The sequence below is a fragment of the Camelina sativa genome, chromosome 7, assembly GCF_030686135.1.
Source record: "Camelina sativa cultivar CO46 ecotype springtype chromosome 7, ASM3068613v1".
Classification (NCBI taxonomy): domain Eukaryota; kingdom Viridiplantae; phylum Streptophyta; class Magnoliopsida; order Brassicales; family Brassicaceae; genus Camelina; species Camelina sativa.
This window is the reverse complement of record NC_141886.1, coordinates 7670352-7686980: the sequence shown is the minus strand read 5'-3', so window position 1 is coordinate 7686980 and position 16629 is coordinate 7670352. Positions and strand designations below refer to the sequence as shown.

At 30.4% G+C, this 16629-nt stretch overlaps 2 protein-coding genes across 9 annotated transcripts; one reads left to right on the top strand and one right to left on the bottom strand.

Moving 5' to 3' along the window:
* Positions 1 to 7199: 7199 nt before the first annotated feature.
* LOC104700669 (DNA repair protein RAD51 homolog 2-like) lies at positions 7200 to 10149 on the bottom strand. Of its 8 annotated transcripts, none has more exons than XR_015560815.1 (12): positions 9985 to 10149; positions 9740 to 9853; positions 9495 to 9647; positions 9193 to 9296; positions 9056 to 9119; positions 8901 to 8956; positions 8593 to 8823; positions 8410 to 8469; positions 8220 to 8311; positions 8009 to 8142; positions 7762 to 7905; positions 7200 to 7577 (listed from the first exon to the last, which is right to left on the bottom strand). XR_015560815.1 is itself a non-coding variant. In XM_010416202.3 (12 exons), exons 1-12 carry the CDS (start codon positions 10066 to 10068, stop codon positions 7537 to 7539), a joined length of 1113 nt encoding a protein of 370 aa, XP_010414504.1. In that variant the 5' UTR covers positions 10069 to 10149; the 3' UTR covers positions 7200 to 7536. The 8 variants fall into 8 exon arrangements, 3 of the variants coding, with proteins under 3 accessions (XP_010414504.1, XP_010414505.1, XP_087312716.1); XR_015560814.1 differs by having other exon boundaries at positions 8009 to 8128; XR_015560817.1 differs by having other exon boundaries at positions 8593 to 8814.
* A 3201-nt stretch (positions 10150 to 13350) lies between these two features.
* On the top strand, positions 13351 to 14298 carry LOC104700668 (uncharacterized). Its single transcript, XM_019227235.2, has 2 exons — positions 13351 to 13442; positions 13604 to 14298. The coding sequence occupies exon 2, from the start codon at positions 13629 to 13631 to the stop codon at positions 13863 to 13865; it is 237 nt and encodes a 78-aa protein (XP_019082780.1). The 5' UTR covers positions 13351 to 13442; positions 13604 to 13628; the 3' UTR covers positions 13866 to 14298.
* The last annotated feature ends 2331 nt before the right edge of the window (positions 14299 to 16629 follow it).

Sequence of the window (16629 nt, the reverse complement as noted above, 5' to 3'; positions counted from 1 at the left end):
ATTTGGATAATGATTAATGACACATCAACCACACTTAACAAACCACTAAGTTACATGTCCTATTTTTTTATTTTTTGTCAACAATTTAGAAAAAGGAAAAAAATGTCATCAATCTATTAAAAAATTACCAATGAAATTATCCTTTTAAGTTATGTGTTTCCTAAGAAATTTTTGATTGAATAATGCTTCAAAATTAGAAACTTTTTGAATTTTTATTCTATTTTATATAAATGAAAAACAATTATGAGTTTTGCATTAAATAAGAAATAACGTTAAAATATAAGAAATGAAGAAATGTGGGTATTTTTTGACAAAACAAAGAGCATATACTGTATTGTAAATTTCATAGTATATACACCCGTTTTATATATATATGCAGTATCTACCAAAATAAAATAAGATCAAGTCGGATTGATAATGTAATGGTTTAAAAATTTTAGCGGATAGAAACACCACAAATAAATAAAAACGATAGAAAATAACAAGTAAAGAAAACAATACATAAAACTAAAAATATTTTAGTAGTATCTAAACTAATAAACAGGTGCATAAGTTTCTAATTTTTGAGACTTATATTTTTTCTAATTATAAATATAGTTGTATCCCATAAATATTATATATGTTTGACAAAAAAGAAAAAAAATGGTATATTATGTATTCATGTGATATAAAATTACTGATTACACCCAATATAATGAGATAAATGAGGTAGCTAGGTGATTGAAATATGTGACTTACTCATAAATACATTTTCCCAATGAAATTGAAGATGTAGATTTTTTTTCGTTACATGGAAAAAGCCAAAATGTAGACACGCACTTCTTCCACACATTTTTCCTAAAGATCCTCCCAAATTAGTTGGCTCCCATGATTTTGACCTTTCCTATCATTATGTATCCCATTCACATCCCAACATTGTTTGTTTCTTCAATGTGTATATATACACCTTTTTTTAATTCTTAAAAACAAACCATTGTTATATATTACAATTTAGTACTATTTAGGCACCCATTGTTTAGGATGCTAGTATCCTCAAAAACGGTACGACCAAATATTTATCTTTGAGTACTACATCGTACTGTCCGTTTTTAAATAAATACTCACAAACCAAATATTTTCTTCATATTTTTTTTTATTGACCTCATAGAAAACTTTAGTTTTCGTTTTAAGCTGTTTAATTTCTAAATATATTGCTTTAGTCTCATAAAAAGGTAATACTTTCTTAGTTTCTTAAGAACTAGATGTTTTTGAAATTTTTTTTTTATAAATAAAAATAGATATTTTGTATTTAAATTCAAAATTTGTAAGATTTCTAGTTATCTTTAACCTAAAAAAGAAAATAAAAGTAGTTGTTAAATTCATGAAACAATTAATATTATAAAGAATCTATAAATACGTATATAAAAAATTAACTAAAGGTATTGCAAACATATGATTTCGAAAATAAATGTTATAATCACCAAGTAAATGATACTTTTAATGATGTTTTGAGGGATCTCAAAATTATTAGTTTAACTCTATTTTAAAAAAATTGTATTCTTAATGGTTTAGTCCACCATCCAAAAAAAACACTGTTTGCCAAAACTTGAAAAGTTAGATAGAAAAAGAGTAATACAAATTTTCACTATTCCTGCAATAATGAAAATTGGTCGACATGAAAAGAAAAAAAAGAGGAAGTTAATCATCGGTTAGTGTTGGAATATATAAAGAAAGTGAAAAAAAATATAAAAATGATTAGAAATGAAGAATTTTAGAAATGCTTTCTCATGTGTCTTGCCATCTTAGTCATCACAAGAAAATACTTTTGTGCCCTTTCCCATCATGGTAAGTGGTAACCAAAGTCTTCAACCTTAAAAGATACATAAATATATAAAAACTTATATAACCTGGAAAAAGTCATTTATTCCAATTTTGGTTACTCTCAAATCTCAATAATGAATGGTTCTCCTCGTTACCTGCTAGAGCCGGTAGGTAAACCAACCAACATGTGTGTTCTTTCTCATAAATAGAAAATAAATAGTGTTTGACAAAAAAAAAAAAATATAGTTTTAAAATCTTTTTTTTTGCTGATAATGTAAAAAATCTTATTCACCCAATAATATTATGCCACGTAGTGGATATGCCAACGTATATGATCTAATGGACGATATTTTGATCTGCTATCCAATTTTGTTTTCTTTTTCTCCGAAGACCTTTTTAATATATGACACATTTCGAAAACAAAAATCATACATCAAAATCACACCGAACAAAAGAAGAGAATTTGATGTGACTGTTAGCAAAATTTGAAGCGTAGGAGGTTGATTTATTTATTTCTTCAATTGCCAATCAGACTGATACAATAAATGGTTAAAATTAGCAATTTAATTAGGTTGCTGAAAAATATGGTTAGAAGTTAAAAGTTATAGAACTGATTGAAAAATGAATTAAGTTTTATATCAACATGCAGTTTATATATAAAAAAAAAAACAAATTAGTTTTTTATAGTTTTGTAGAAATGAAAAATAAAATTCTTCAATCGAGATAAATTTTTGGTTAAAATGTCGTTTGTATTTTTAGTACAGTTATAAATAGTAAAATTTCTCTTCACTTATTATTTTAATTAAAGTATAAAGAGTAAAAAAAAAATATGTGAAATATCCTAAAATAAAAGTATTTATATAAAATGAGAGAGAGTATTACAAATTGGAATGGTTGTCGAAATGAATCAATACCACTTTGAAAGTCTAGTATTTATTTTTCATTTTCATAAGATCTCACTACCAAAGAGGATATATAATTGACGTCGACAACTTTTTAAAAACTTTTCTAATAACGGATCATTATTGATTTAAGTAACGACAAGCTAAGTGCAAACAAAACAAAAAATGAAACAAAAAAAAAAGATAGTGGAGACCTTACAAATTTTATACACTATATAATGTTAACATCTAGAGATCAATCTATCTATTAATAAAAACAAAGTACAAAATCATCTTTTAACTAACGAAGAAACAAGGGGACCATTAAGCAAATTAATATAAATAAAAAAGGTAAGAAGAGCTGCATATGGATATCATTTTGAGAATAGAATATATAAATAAGTTAGGAGGAGAAGGGTATTATGTGGAGGGCTTGTAGTGCACAACATCACTACAAAAGATTGGACAAAAGCAGTGTTTCCATTAATGGTGAGAATCTCTTGTCGGCAAGAATAGTGTACGAGGTTTTTAAATCTCTATGGGTTTACGTGGTCCTTTCCTCACCGTTCATTCTTCTTTTTCCTCTATCTTTCTTTTCTTTGTTTACTTTCTTTTACATGTTACAGCCTTTTTTTATTTTATTTTGCATCAAGAAAAAAATAGACAGCCTTTTCTTTCCAAGATATATGAATAATTTATAAAATTTACAGTTGTTACGAGTATAATTAAAGATACATTACATGAGTCAGATTTGAATGCGTACGTAGTACCATAAACAAAGTAGGGTTTCAGATAGATGTAAATCAAATAATTAACTCTCTTTTCATCCTCATTTTACATAAGTTTTTACGTAACATGCCAAGCGACCATCATGACTTCTATAATAATCATAAGGAACATGACAACAAACTAAACATAATTCGTTTGTATTATTTCTTAATTTACTCTGAGTAACGACAAAAAAATGAGTCTGAAAATATAAGATACTAATAATTCGTTTTGAATCATTTCTTTAGTTAATCGCTCTGAAATCACTCAAGTAATCATAATATTAGTTTGCTTATCTTCAAAACAATACCCAAAGTGTGTACGAAGGCACGCACATGCAATTTGCTGAAACGAGCTAGCTGGGTAAAACATAATTATCTCTTTGTATCCTAATTAGTTTATTATTCAGAAAATTAAATAAAAATGTCTCTTGATATTGAAGTTTTTTTTTGTTAGACGCCACAATAGAACATCTTAGGGTTTGATTGTTCAAAACGTGAATTTTTTTCGTTTAAATATAGTATATGTTAAAATGAAATCAAATGTTTAAAAAAAAAATAAAGATCATCTGTAAGTATATAGTGGACAAAAACGCAAAATAAACAAATATTAATCGACTTTTCGTTTTTGTATTTGTAGTTTACAATTACAAATTTAGACGCAAAATAAACAAATTTTTTTCTTTTTCTTTTTGACCGATTTGGTCAAAAAAAATGTTCTCCTGAATTTTAAACTTAGAACATTACACAATATATATACGTACAAAGCATATATTAGATTGAAACCTCACCTTGTTCTGAAATGTACAAAATCTATAAGCAAAAACAATAATGGAAAACTATCATTGTTTTAAACAATTTGAAAGCCCGATGAATTAGCGTCTGCACTCAACGGTGCCAAACAAGAAAACTAAAAAAAAAAACAAATTTGGCGTAGTGATAAGGGAGAGTCTAGAAAAGGGCATATAGTTATTGGTTCACACCAAATATGTTACCATCACAAAACATATATAATCAACTCAACTCATTGCCTCCAAAAGCAATCACGCGAGAGTGTATTATATATATATCTGTATAGATCTTTCAAATATTATATGTAAGATACTAAATTGAATAAGATTACAAAAGTTCATCAAACCCAAATGCAGTGGATGCCATCAATTAAAAAACATATCAGAATTAGTCTATTGGGTACCCATGAAATTTTCTAGTGACTTCTTAAACTAAAATAACGATAAAAAGAAAGATTAATATAATAAATCATGGGGCATGGAATATGATGCCATCCTTGAATTAATTTATGATTATCAGATTTAAGTAAAATATCATACTCTTTAGAACCAGATTTTTTCTTTATCACTTGTGGATTTTTTTTTTTGTTTGTTAAGAAGAGAAGAACCCGACACTTGTCTAGAAATATGATGTTGACATGAGGTGTTTCCAATATTTTTTTTTGAAAGAAAAAAAAACTATTTGACATTGTTTATTGATTTACACACCAATTTGGTTAAGAGTATCACTAATGTGTTACTCTATTTTTTTTTAAATAGAGCAACTCTAAAATAAAGGATTGTTTTCTTTTAATGAATTACTCTATTTTAGAGTTGTAAATAGAGTTAATGTAAAAAAATAGAGGTGAAGATAGAGTTGCTCTATATATGAAGCAATCCTATCATTTTCTCTATTTTAGAGTAAAATATAAAGTAGGTTTGGAGCAAATGTTGTTTTATAATAGAATTTTGACTCTAAAATAGAGTGGGGTTGAAAATGCCCTAAAACAAATAAGTATATTAGTGATCCTTTGTTTGGGCAAAAATAAAAGAAAAAGATCCGTTGTGATCCTAATATCCTATCAAAATCAAGCTACCTTAATAATGTTGATATACTTTGCGAGTTGACGTGCTACAGAGGACTTATTAGCATTGAAAGCTCTTTGGCCTATTGATGAAGATCCAATCCGAATATGACATTTGAGAGCATTACTAATTAATGAAAAGAGAGAGTTAATTCATTTGTAAAAAGGTCTCTAGCCCAATTTGCTCAAATTCAAACGACCACATTTTTTTTTTCTTCTTATTTTCTATTCAAAATTATTAATAGTTTTCTAGGAACTTATTCAACTAAATGAGTTAGCATAGTTTCACATCGACCAAACTATGTTAGCACAATTTGTTCAAATTCAAACGACCAAACTTTGAGTTGATAGGAACTTATTCAACTAAATGAGTTAGCATAGTTTCACATCGACCAAACTATGTTAGCACATTTTCTTTTTATGGTAAACTTATTTAGGTACAACTATTATGCCAAACAAATGTCGATAGATACTATTTTACTACTTTCATTACGTTTTCCGTTAGAAATTTTTTTGAAACTGTTACGATTTAACAAATTTCCAAATTTAAACCCCAAAGCGTGAAAAGTGAAAACTAAAATTCCTAACCTCCAACAACTTATATCATAATCACCGTCTTAAAGATTCATCAAACCTAACAAATTATAATCACAAAAGTTAAATCTTGACACCATATTTTCTAAATCTTGCCCGATCCTTTACTGTGACAATGTATACACACACTACTGTCAAAACCTCAGCCTAAACACAACCTTTCGCTTGTCGTCGGAACCCAAGTCGTTTAAAAAAAACAAAAGATGGAGATATTTGTAAAATAAAAACGAAAGAGGTTACTTGTTAAATTAAAAAAATTAGAGATGTTATGGAGCAGATTAAATTTAAAATTTAGGATACTTTCACCGATTCCCAGACTTGTACTGACTAGATGACACATCTGATGATTCATTCTTTCAGAAGATGATTCCCAATAAAATTTGATTCGACCATTGGAGTAGTCGTAATAATAAAACTATATATTAAAAAAAAAAGAGAACCAAGATAAACCTTGACGTCCTCTTTATCAGAGGTCTTTTCTTGTCATTAATAAAGAAACCTAATTTTGACTTTGACATGATAGGCCAAGAAAGAAACATAAACATTTTTCTTCATATGAACATACCATCTCATTCTCGTTAGGCCATCGTTAACGGAACTGTTGGTATGTTCTTAGTCCAATTCTATTAATAAAAAAAGGAATAATGGGTTTAGATCAATAATTTTAGTTTTGAGATAGAACTGATCTAAAGCCCAGTTCTCCTTTCTTTCCTCTATTCTGATTGGTCGAGACATTTTGGAAATAAAGAAAAATATTCATTTCTCTCATCCTTCTTTGAAATCGAGTCTAGGATTTGTCTTTCTCTCCAAAATGGCGAAAGCTTCGTTCTCGCCATATTCACCGCCATACAATATGCCTTCAAATCTTGAGGGTTTAGGTGATGGCCATACAATAATTCGTGATAGACAAACACATCAGAAATTAAAGGAGGATTTGATAGAGCATATATGGAATAAATTTGGACATTAAACTATGTATTCATTAAATAAGATGTTTATCTGCTATAATTAATTAAATAATATGTTTGTTTGTTTTTTTACATTTTATTTACAAGTTTATAAGTAAGCAATTTAAATGTTATTTTATAAGTTTTTATAATTTGTAAAATGTTTCTAAATATTATATTATTAAATCTTATGATCTTAAACATGCTCTCCCAATAACTAGCTTTTTAAAAAAGATCTTAACTACTGATCTTACATTATTTCACTATATCTTCATTCTAAGAACACCATAATTAGTTCTCCCATTTTTTTTACCTATGATCTTAACAACTGATCTAACATTATTTTCACTATATATTTAATCTAAGAACACAAAAAAAAGTTCTCCCATTAATGATGCCCTTACATATTGCAACAGTTAGTTAGGTACATAGGTCCAACAAAAAAACAAATACACAAAGCCTGCCTATCTTACCAAAAGTTATATAGAGTGTAGAGATCTAACAAGATTCAATCACTATTCATCCTCTGGAATGCATCAGTACCTCCATGGAAGCCTATATATATATATATTAGTCTTTCCTAATAAAGTTGGATTGAGGACTAATGAATGACTATTGTGATTATTTGCAGCAGTTGGGAGTCCATGTTGGTGCTTCTCGTTGATTTTTCGTATTAACACGCTTTTGCTTCGTTAAGAGCATTCCCCATGAAAATTAATCATGTCGCTGTGCCCTGCATTCTCATCATATCTAGTGTTAAGTCTTTATATTGTAATATAGGCTCTGCCTCGAAATGTAATCAAATGCATCAGAGGGCATATGACTTGTTTAAGTAGATTCTCTTTATAGGCTCAAGTTGGATGATTCATGCTAAAATGTGATCCTGAATAAGACATGAAGACATAATATTATTATACCTCGAGCATGAATGGTGTTGATTCCTGGACCTTTCAGTTCAGTCCCTTTGTCGCTCAGCAATGAAATCCCAGCTGATGTTATATGGAAGGGGAAGGCTAAAGGAGGTGACATAGGAGATTTTGCAACCTTAATGATTCTCTGACCTGCACATAGCGTGAAATCAATCACATGAACATACATTCTTGGTAGTTACTGTGGCCTTACAAGTTCTTTACTTTTCATTCCATAAAGTGTGTGAAGCCTTGCCTGATTTGGCTTCAAGAACCAGCCGGATGGTTACAGCATGAGCCCAATTTATCCCCAATGCAGCAACAAGGTGAGAATCATATGTCTTTGTGTGTTCTTGTAATCCATCTTTTAGTGTAGCTGTTGCAAAGAAACTGTATGATTGTGGTGAATGGGAATGAACACGGATAACAAAACATTAAAAAGATACTTCAGTTGCGGTTTACTTTACCTTGAAAAGAATACTGACTAGTTTCATCGCGGTTTTGGGATCTAACTTGATTAGTCACCACTATAGGAATCCGAGAAAATTCAGCAAGCGATCTGGAAATGTGAGACTTAATGTCAATTTATCTACAGAAGAACTGCTGATGTGAAAATATTTTTCAAGCTTTGAGCTAGCACGAGACTACAGTTCATACTTTAAGAAAGAAATATGCCAACCCAACTGATGCTGTCTCTGAGCTCCTTGTTTGTTTTCACTGAAAATCAATCAGTTGATCAAAAGAACAAAAGCTTTAAGTCAATACCTTGCAGTTACTAAGGTCACCTAGGGAACAAGAATGACTTGAAACTGATCAGCAGGAGAAAGAAATTAGACTAACCCTGAAAGAAGAGCTGTCATACTATCAATCACTAGAAGCTTTACTTGGTTTTGAAGAATTGAATCCTTGAGTTCTTGTATACTGTCGATTAGAAAGAAAGAGTTTGATATACTGCCACATGATAATAGCTCCTAGCTGTACAGTCAGAATTTCTCAACTCCAATTGAATAAACGTTTCAATCCCTCAGCCAGCAACTGAAGTTGAGGACAAGCCCTTATTACCTAGTAAAACTAACAACGTTTCAGTCATGCACTTTCTATTTCCTATAAGCCTAGACTAACAAAATGATGAGGAAAATCTTACGGACCTTTCAGTAAAGTTAGCTAAAGATGTTGGCCGCAAAACAAGGATCCTTCCTGCCATCTACACTGAGAATGGTTATTGCAAGCAAATCTGGAATATGACAAGACTATTACCAAAGGCATAAAACACAGAACAAAACCAGATAAGGTGTTCCACAACCTCTTGTGCCATTCCTTTAAGGTGAAACACTTCCGGAAAGCTTTCCAGTCCCATTTCTATCACCCTGAGAGATACATTCTCTGAGGATCTTTAGCACAAAAATAAACAATGTGGGAAAAAATAAAAAGTCAGTTTACCTTCTTGAACTAAACTTGGACTCCACATCTATGTAAACCACACGACCATCTAACCCTCCATAAGCTGCTGGAAACGAGGCTGATAACGCAAGTTTCATGCAAAACTACATAACAGAGAGAACCTTTACCATACACAAACACACAAAAACAAATAAATGTAGAGAAAAAGATAAATCGATACAGGAGAATCTCACAGATACATCAATGATCAAACAGAACACAATGTAACTGCATTCAGCTTTAAGCACACAACAATGCTATGCTAATTCCACACTAGCATCAATCTCAGAACAGAAACTAACCTGTGATTTACCAATACCAGGAGGACCAACTAACTCAGTAAGAACACCACAAGGTATCCCACCGCATAAAGTTTCATCCAAACCTTTCAAATGGGTAGGAAGATGACCAGATAAGTGCTCGTTTTCGACTTTTCTCTCCAGCAAAGATCGAGCCTTTTCGACACACAACAAAGTGTTTAAACAAGAACCTTAAGATTAAAGAATGACAAAAAGCATATATAAGACTAATAACGAAAGAGCTTTACTGATTGACATGGTGGAGAAGTAGCTTCACTGATGAGTGCCACTGCTGACTTTGTCTCTTTCATTCCAACATCAATCAGCTCCATTAACTCAAATTCTGGCATTGATAACGCATCCTGAAACCTCCACCACAAAACAATTTCATGGATTTCATTAACATAAACCTTAAAGAATCTCATTTGTACACAAAAATCTGAAAACCTAAGAAGAAATTAGTAATCTGTCTGACAGATTTGGAAAAAAAAACCTTGGCGGTGATGATGTTTCTTGCGGCGAAGATGTTTGAGATTTTGGTGTGAAGACCCATTTCTCCGATGAGCTTGTTCGCCATTTTTGTTGAACGTCTCCGGCGACGGAGATTAGATTAGGGAAGAAGCCTCTCTCTCTCTCTTTCCCCGCCAAATTGGAAGTTATTATTCGGCTTACTAATGTGGGCCTGATATGAGTACTAGGCCTGACCCGTTTTCTATGATCCGTGTGACCCGGACCAGCTTATGCGACATTGACTACATTACTTCTAGCTTATTGTATTATTATATGTAAATTGAATCCTAATGAAGATAAGCATTTTAATAGTGTGTTAATTAAAAGTGTTTACTTCAGTTTTATCAACAGAGAGCTAATTATCTCGCTGCTTTGATCACTTTCTATTTTTACTATTCGACAACAGTTAAAAAAGCTCAACTGTGGCTACAAATTTACTGTGCTTATTTTTTTTTTTCTACTTTTGTCACACCAATATCAAGTTATTGATTTGAAAATGACAAAAATTATTGAGTTCAAATAATAAAAATTTGAATTTTTATCAATTATTCTCCATTAATCAGCCAATTTCCTTTATCTTTTTATTCTTCCCAATTCTTCTACCTATTGTACCCTACTTTTTTTTCTTCTCAATTTTTCTAATGCTCCCCAATTACACCTAAAAGTAAAATTACTGAACCAAATTCATGAAAACCTACACCAAATTTAAAGAACAACAGTAGACAAAGAAAAGCAAGTAACATAAACCATCGATAGAAGCCAAAAACACCAATACTTGAGTTGTAGACTTTTAAATATTACTCCCTCCGTTTCAAAATATAAGATGTTTTAAAAAAAAAATTTGTTTTATAATATAGGATGTTTTCAAGTTTTTATGCAACTTTTAGATTACTTTAGAATTTTCTATTATGCAGTATTGTTTATAATTGGTTGAATTTATTAAAAATAAATTTTTTTTAATCTACATGCTTTAATTAAAACATTGAAACGGAGAGAATATGATTTTTGTAACGTATACTAATATTCCCATGACCTAGCAAGTACTTTTCGTAACACTGGATCCAGCTAAGCAGTGTAATTAATAATCTAGTTTAAATTTGCTTTTCGAGTACTTTATATTTGTTTTATGTGCTTTTTGAACTTTTAAGATTTTCTTAAACACAAAAGAAAGAAAGTGGAAAAGTCGAAGAACCACAAATAACGTGCAAGATTGGTCTTTGCTAAACATTTTATATATGGATGTGATGTCGAGTATAAAATAAATAAGATACTCTTTATAGAGTCTTCGCTAGGGTGGTTATCCCAAGATAAGATCGCTACGGAACGCCCCCAAAAGCCTAGTCTTTAGAAGGAACGAACGGAAAGGATGGCTGAGTGGCTTAAGTAAGGCATTGGTTTGCTAAATTGACATACAATATTACATATAAAAAAATAAAACGCGTAAACCTTTGAACTAAATCACAAGACAATTCGATCTAAGGGGATCATGACCATTGATCTAGGTTGTGAATAACTGGGAGAAGCTATAGTGATTGGTGAGCTTATTGTCAGCAACAATGGAATATTAATAACTACGAGCATCTGGCTGGTGGTTTGTTTAACTGGTTTAAATTCCTTACTATGATACTAAATAAATGTATTCTCAAGTCTCTTTACAAAGATTTAGTTAATGTTCCATACTCCATACATGAACTATAACAACATGAATATGGTTTAAGCGTTTAAGATACATCGAGGTATAAGAAGACAAAAAGATAATCCCTCATTTTAAAACTTGCAATTATGTATAATGTTTCCTGCATTTCACAAATCATACTTCTATTCTATGTACATAAAAATGTATTCAGTTAAGGTAACTCCTTAGTTAAACGATACATCAAAATCTGAGCAAGTGGCTAATGGAAGGACGGTCTAATAACGTTTGAGATAACGTTTTATGTTTGGAAGTCACGAAGTACTCATAATTAATATGCTTTTATAATGGGGTCATAACAATTCAGTAAGGACGGTGGATGGAGTTTTTGACAATGTTTTTGGTCCACTCATATCTTATTGATTCGTTTTAATGAGAGTAATACTTGACAGCTGCAATGAATTTCCTAGAATATTCATTCGATAACGTTATTGATAATTTGAATTTTTGGCCAATAACAAATTTTGGGATGTTAATAAATCTTCAAGAAAATGTTATTGGTTGTGGAACTTGAAAGAAAATCTGGCTTTTAATCTGACTTGAAAATCTCTGTAATGTACTTTGGTAAGTAATTAACAAATAAATTAAACATATAGGATATACGTAATGTTTTTTTCAACCAAAATCTTTACACCTAAAGAGACACAAAAAAAAGCTAATGGAAGTTAATATTAGACATGATTAAAAATAGTTAAGTTGAAAATTTTACTATCAAAATATTTCCTTGAAAGATAACCCATGCATAGTCACATGATACCAGATAAATGCAATTTTATACCTAAACGTGTTGAAATCACATTTCCCCCAATAGGAAGACAAAACAAAAGAAATGTTTTCTACAACTACAACCAAAGTCAACGACCGAACTTGCTCAAGCATTTCCTCTCTTCGTCTTATCTAGAAACCATCTAAACTAAATTGTGAAAAGTACAAAAGCTAAACTAAAGTCAAATAAACTTCATATTGTAAAAACACTCCCCTTTAGTCAGTACGAAGTTCTTTTTTGATCAAAAAAAAAAAAAAAAAAAAAAGTCAGTACGAAGTTCTTAATCTTAAAACATTTCAAACTTTATCCTCCCTTTATACTAATTTGTCAAGGCTTATGAGTTTATTATTGGAATATTCTATAAATATACTATGTATGCACCAACTCTATCGTTGATTCAATTAAAAAAAATCAATTAACATTTTTTTTCAGATGAAGACTCTCTTTTGTCTCTATTAGAGTTTGGCAATGGATATTAAAAAAAATATAACGATAGATGATTCCTTTTGTTTTAATTAATCAATTGCCACTAACCAAAATACTTTGTGACTTATATAGCATGAACCAAAATACTCTAACACACACGTATTCATAAACATTTTTAATTTATTCTTGATTCATGACAAAAAAAAAGTACAAGTTATTTATACAATATTTATGCATGAACTATATAATATGAAGACCCTCAAAAAACCATTGACCCACCATACATAATGAAAAAACACCGAACTTTACTACATTCATTGAACAAATTTTCTCTTTAATTCGAAGACCAATTCCTCCTAATCATGTTTAATAATTAATCAATTTGGATTTTGGAGATATCCTCACTCTTTCTTTGCCTATAAAGCTTATGTCCATCTCTCTTCTTATTCTTCTACTTTTCTTCTTCTTTTCTCAGCTAAAATTTTCAGTAATCCATTTTATTTTATTTTATTGTGTTTTGCTTTAACAAGAAGCAAGACTAAGCCCTTCTTCATCTGTACCTTTCTTTCTGGCATTAAAGAACCTTCTCTGCTTTATTAATTAAATTTCAGTTTAATTTTTTCTTTAAATTCTCATTTTTACATGTAGATTTGATTCTTATTACACACTCATGTTTTAGATTTGCTTCTTACACACACTTATGTGTTTGACTTGCAGAGAATCTTGTCCGTTAGATTCACCCATGGAATCTCCAGCGACCAAATACTCCACAGCGAGGTCCGTTGAGCTACCGCCTCGCCGCGGAAAGGTGAAGCGAGAGATCTTTGGTTTCTTGGCAAGTTCCATCGCTTCCGCTGTGTTCAAAGCCGGTGGAGCGCTTGGAAGGAACTCTCGAGGTGGTGGTGGTGGCTCTTCTTCATCCACCACTACTCCTCCGGGGAGTGGATACACCTCTGACCCGAACAACGAATCCACTTAAAAGCAACAATCATATATAAAGATTAAAGACATAATTAAGAAAGTGCCACCACCATGGCACCCTAAGAGGAAGCTGAGTGGTTCTGTTCGTTTTTGAAAACAGAACGCTACTTTTGTTTTCCTCCACGTCCGGTTTGGTTTTATGGTGGTTTGTTTTATTTTGTGTGGTACGATCCGGTTTAACTTCGTTTTTTTCGGTGGGTTAAACTGGGGAATACGTAATGGTGTGATTAATTTGCTTTTGATTATTGTTTGTAAACAAAAATATCTCCCTAATCTGTTGTTTCTGCGTGTTTTTAAAGTGGAGTAATGATGTCTTCTGGGAGATATATTTTTGTTTTAGGTTTGGTTTGGGTTTAATTATGTGATTTGTATGCTTTAAAGTGTCTGTGTGTATCTCAAATGCAGTGTATAATTAAGTGTGTGTTTATTAATTTTGTTAGCTTCTTTCTCTTCTTTACTTGGGGAATTTTAACTAAAGATGTCAAGAAAAAGTAGTAAATGGACCGTTTGGTAAAAAAATTATAATTAGAAAAACAAAACTATTTGACAAATACGTAAACTTACTTCAAAAGGTAGGATCGTTTGGTATAGGATGGACAAGACAATGAGCTTGTGTGATGATGACTACAAGCTTGATAACTGGTTATATAATTACTGGTTTTGGTTCTCTATATGATTATGTTGTTAAATATAACAGATGGACAAGACAATGATCTTGTGTGATGATAATGAATAGGATCGACATATGCTTGAAGATGGAAACAATCAGGTGGAAGATGAATCTCTCATGAGTGACTCATCTCAGCTTCATGTGAACAAGGTAGAACTAGCGTAGACATTAAGTGTTGGAAGAATTTCACAATAATATGAGAGGAAGGTTCTGATGATAAATATGATATTAGATGCAACTACCAAAAATTGCATTATTTCTTGCATCTGAATAGGAATGGAAAAAACTACTTTGCTTAGGTATATGAGAGTTTGTTCTAAAACTCCGGGTAGTACTCGTGGAAGTAGTAATAGAATGATCGATGTTGGTTTTCCATGAGTTGATCGGTATTGCTATTGTAGAGCATGATCTCCTTTACTCCTTTGTTGAATGTAAAAGGATTAGGAAAGCTTTTCGATATGCCAATTCGGATATTGAGTTTTGCAGCAACAATACTGTAATTTTTGATGTTCTTAAAAATGTTGATAAGGAAAAAGGCAAACTTAGGCAGATTTTAAATGAGATATCCTGGTAGAGTTTGTTTTATAACTGATATGTGGAGAGTAATTACTGTGGAAGGTTATTTGTGTTTGATTGTTCATTATATCGATGCAAACTGGAATTTACAAGCAAAGATAATGGTCATTTTGTGCTTTTCTTCCACCTCATTCGGGTGTTGCACTAGCTATGAAACTGATGGAGCTTTTTAAAGCATGAGAGTCAGATAAAAAAGTGTTTACCATTACTTTAGACAATGCATCTCCAAATGATAATATGCAAGAAGTTCTAAAGAGACAATTTCGAAAGGATCTGGGATGTAGTGGAAAGTTTTTTGCGTAAGGTGTGCAATCTATATTCTAAATCTCATAGTTCAAGATGGATTAGATGTCATATATGAAGCTTTAGAGAAAACTATAGATAATATAATTGTTCATAAAACTTTTTTTAGTGATATTTTAGATAATTTTTCATTATTATTTTTATACCACCAATAATATGCTAAATGGTAAGATTGTTAATTTCTTTTCAGCAAATGAGGATATCAATAATTTTTCTTTTTGGGCAAATATCAATAAATATCCAAAATGAAAATAATTGCTAAATGATGTTTTGAAAAAGTATATAAATTTGCTAAAATATATCTAAATTTGTTGAGTAGTGATGGCCGATAAGACATTATCAATAATAAGTTTAGTCAAAAGTGCGATGGCCATGCCAGCTAGCAAACTACATTGAATTTTACACATTTTTCCATTTAGGTTGATCTCATCATTTATTTTCACACTAAATTCTTAAAATTACTTATAACAAACATAAATCATTATATTTTCTAAATAAAGTAATTTATGATATAAAAAAATAATTTAGTTTTTGAAAATTACAGTAACTAATAAGTATGATGAAAATGTAACAAATAAAAGTAGTAATTTAGTTAGAATACATATTTTTCTACAACCGCCAGGACTGACGGGGCTCAAACCCGCAGCTTCCGCCTTGACAAGGCGTATCGTGTTCATATTGTTGTATTGGTTGATGCTAGTCAAAAAAAATAAAAAATATAATAAATATATTGACAAAAATAGAGTTTTAAGAATCTCACCATTCAAATAAATCAAAATGGTTATACCATACCAATTGATGTAGTAATTTTAATAATAATACTAGGCAAACTTCTAAAAAATTGTATAAAATCAGTCACAATGTCTCTTTTCAATTTATTCAAAATAAATATTAAATGATATATGTTGTTAGATATTTAGCTAATTATATCTAAAACTGAATCAATCTATGTTAATAAAATAAAATAAAATAAAATAAATAATGATAATAATATGTGTAGGGAGTTTCATGAATAATTCCCCAAATCTATTTTATACCATTTCTAAAATCTCTTTATGATAATTGCTATTTTTAAAATTTAATGGCATATTAAAAGGACAAAAATATTTTTGGATGAGAGAGTGAAAATTTTGTTTATTAAGATGATGTGAATAATACAAAAAGTGCATTGCATGTGTAAAAGTGTATAATATTTGTTATGAATATCTTTTAT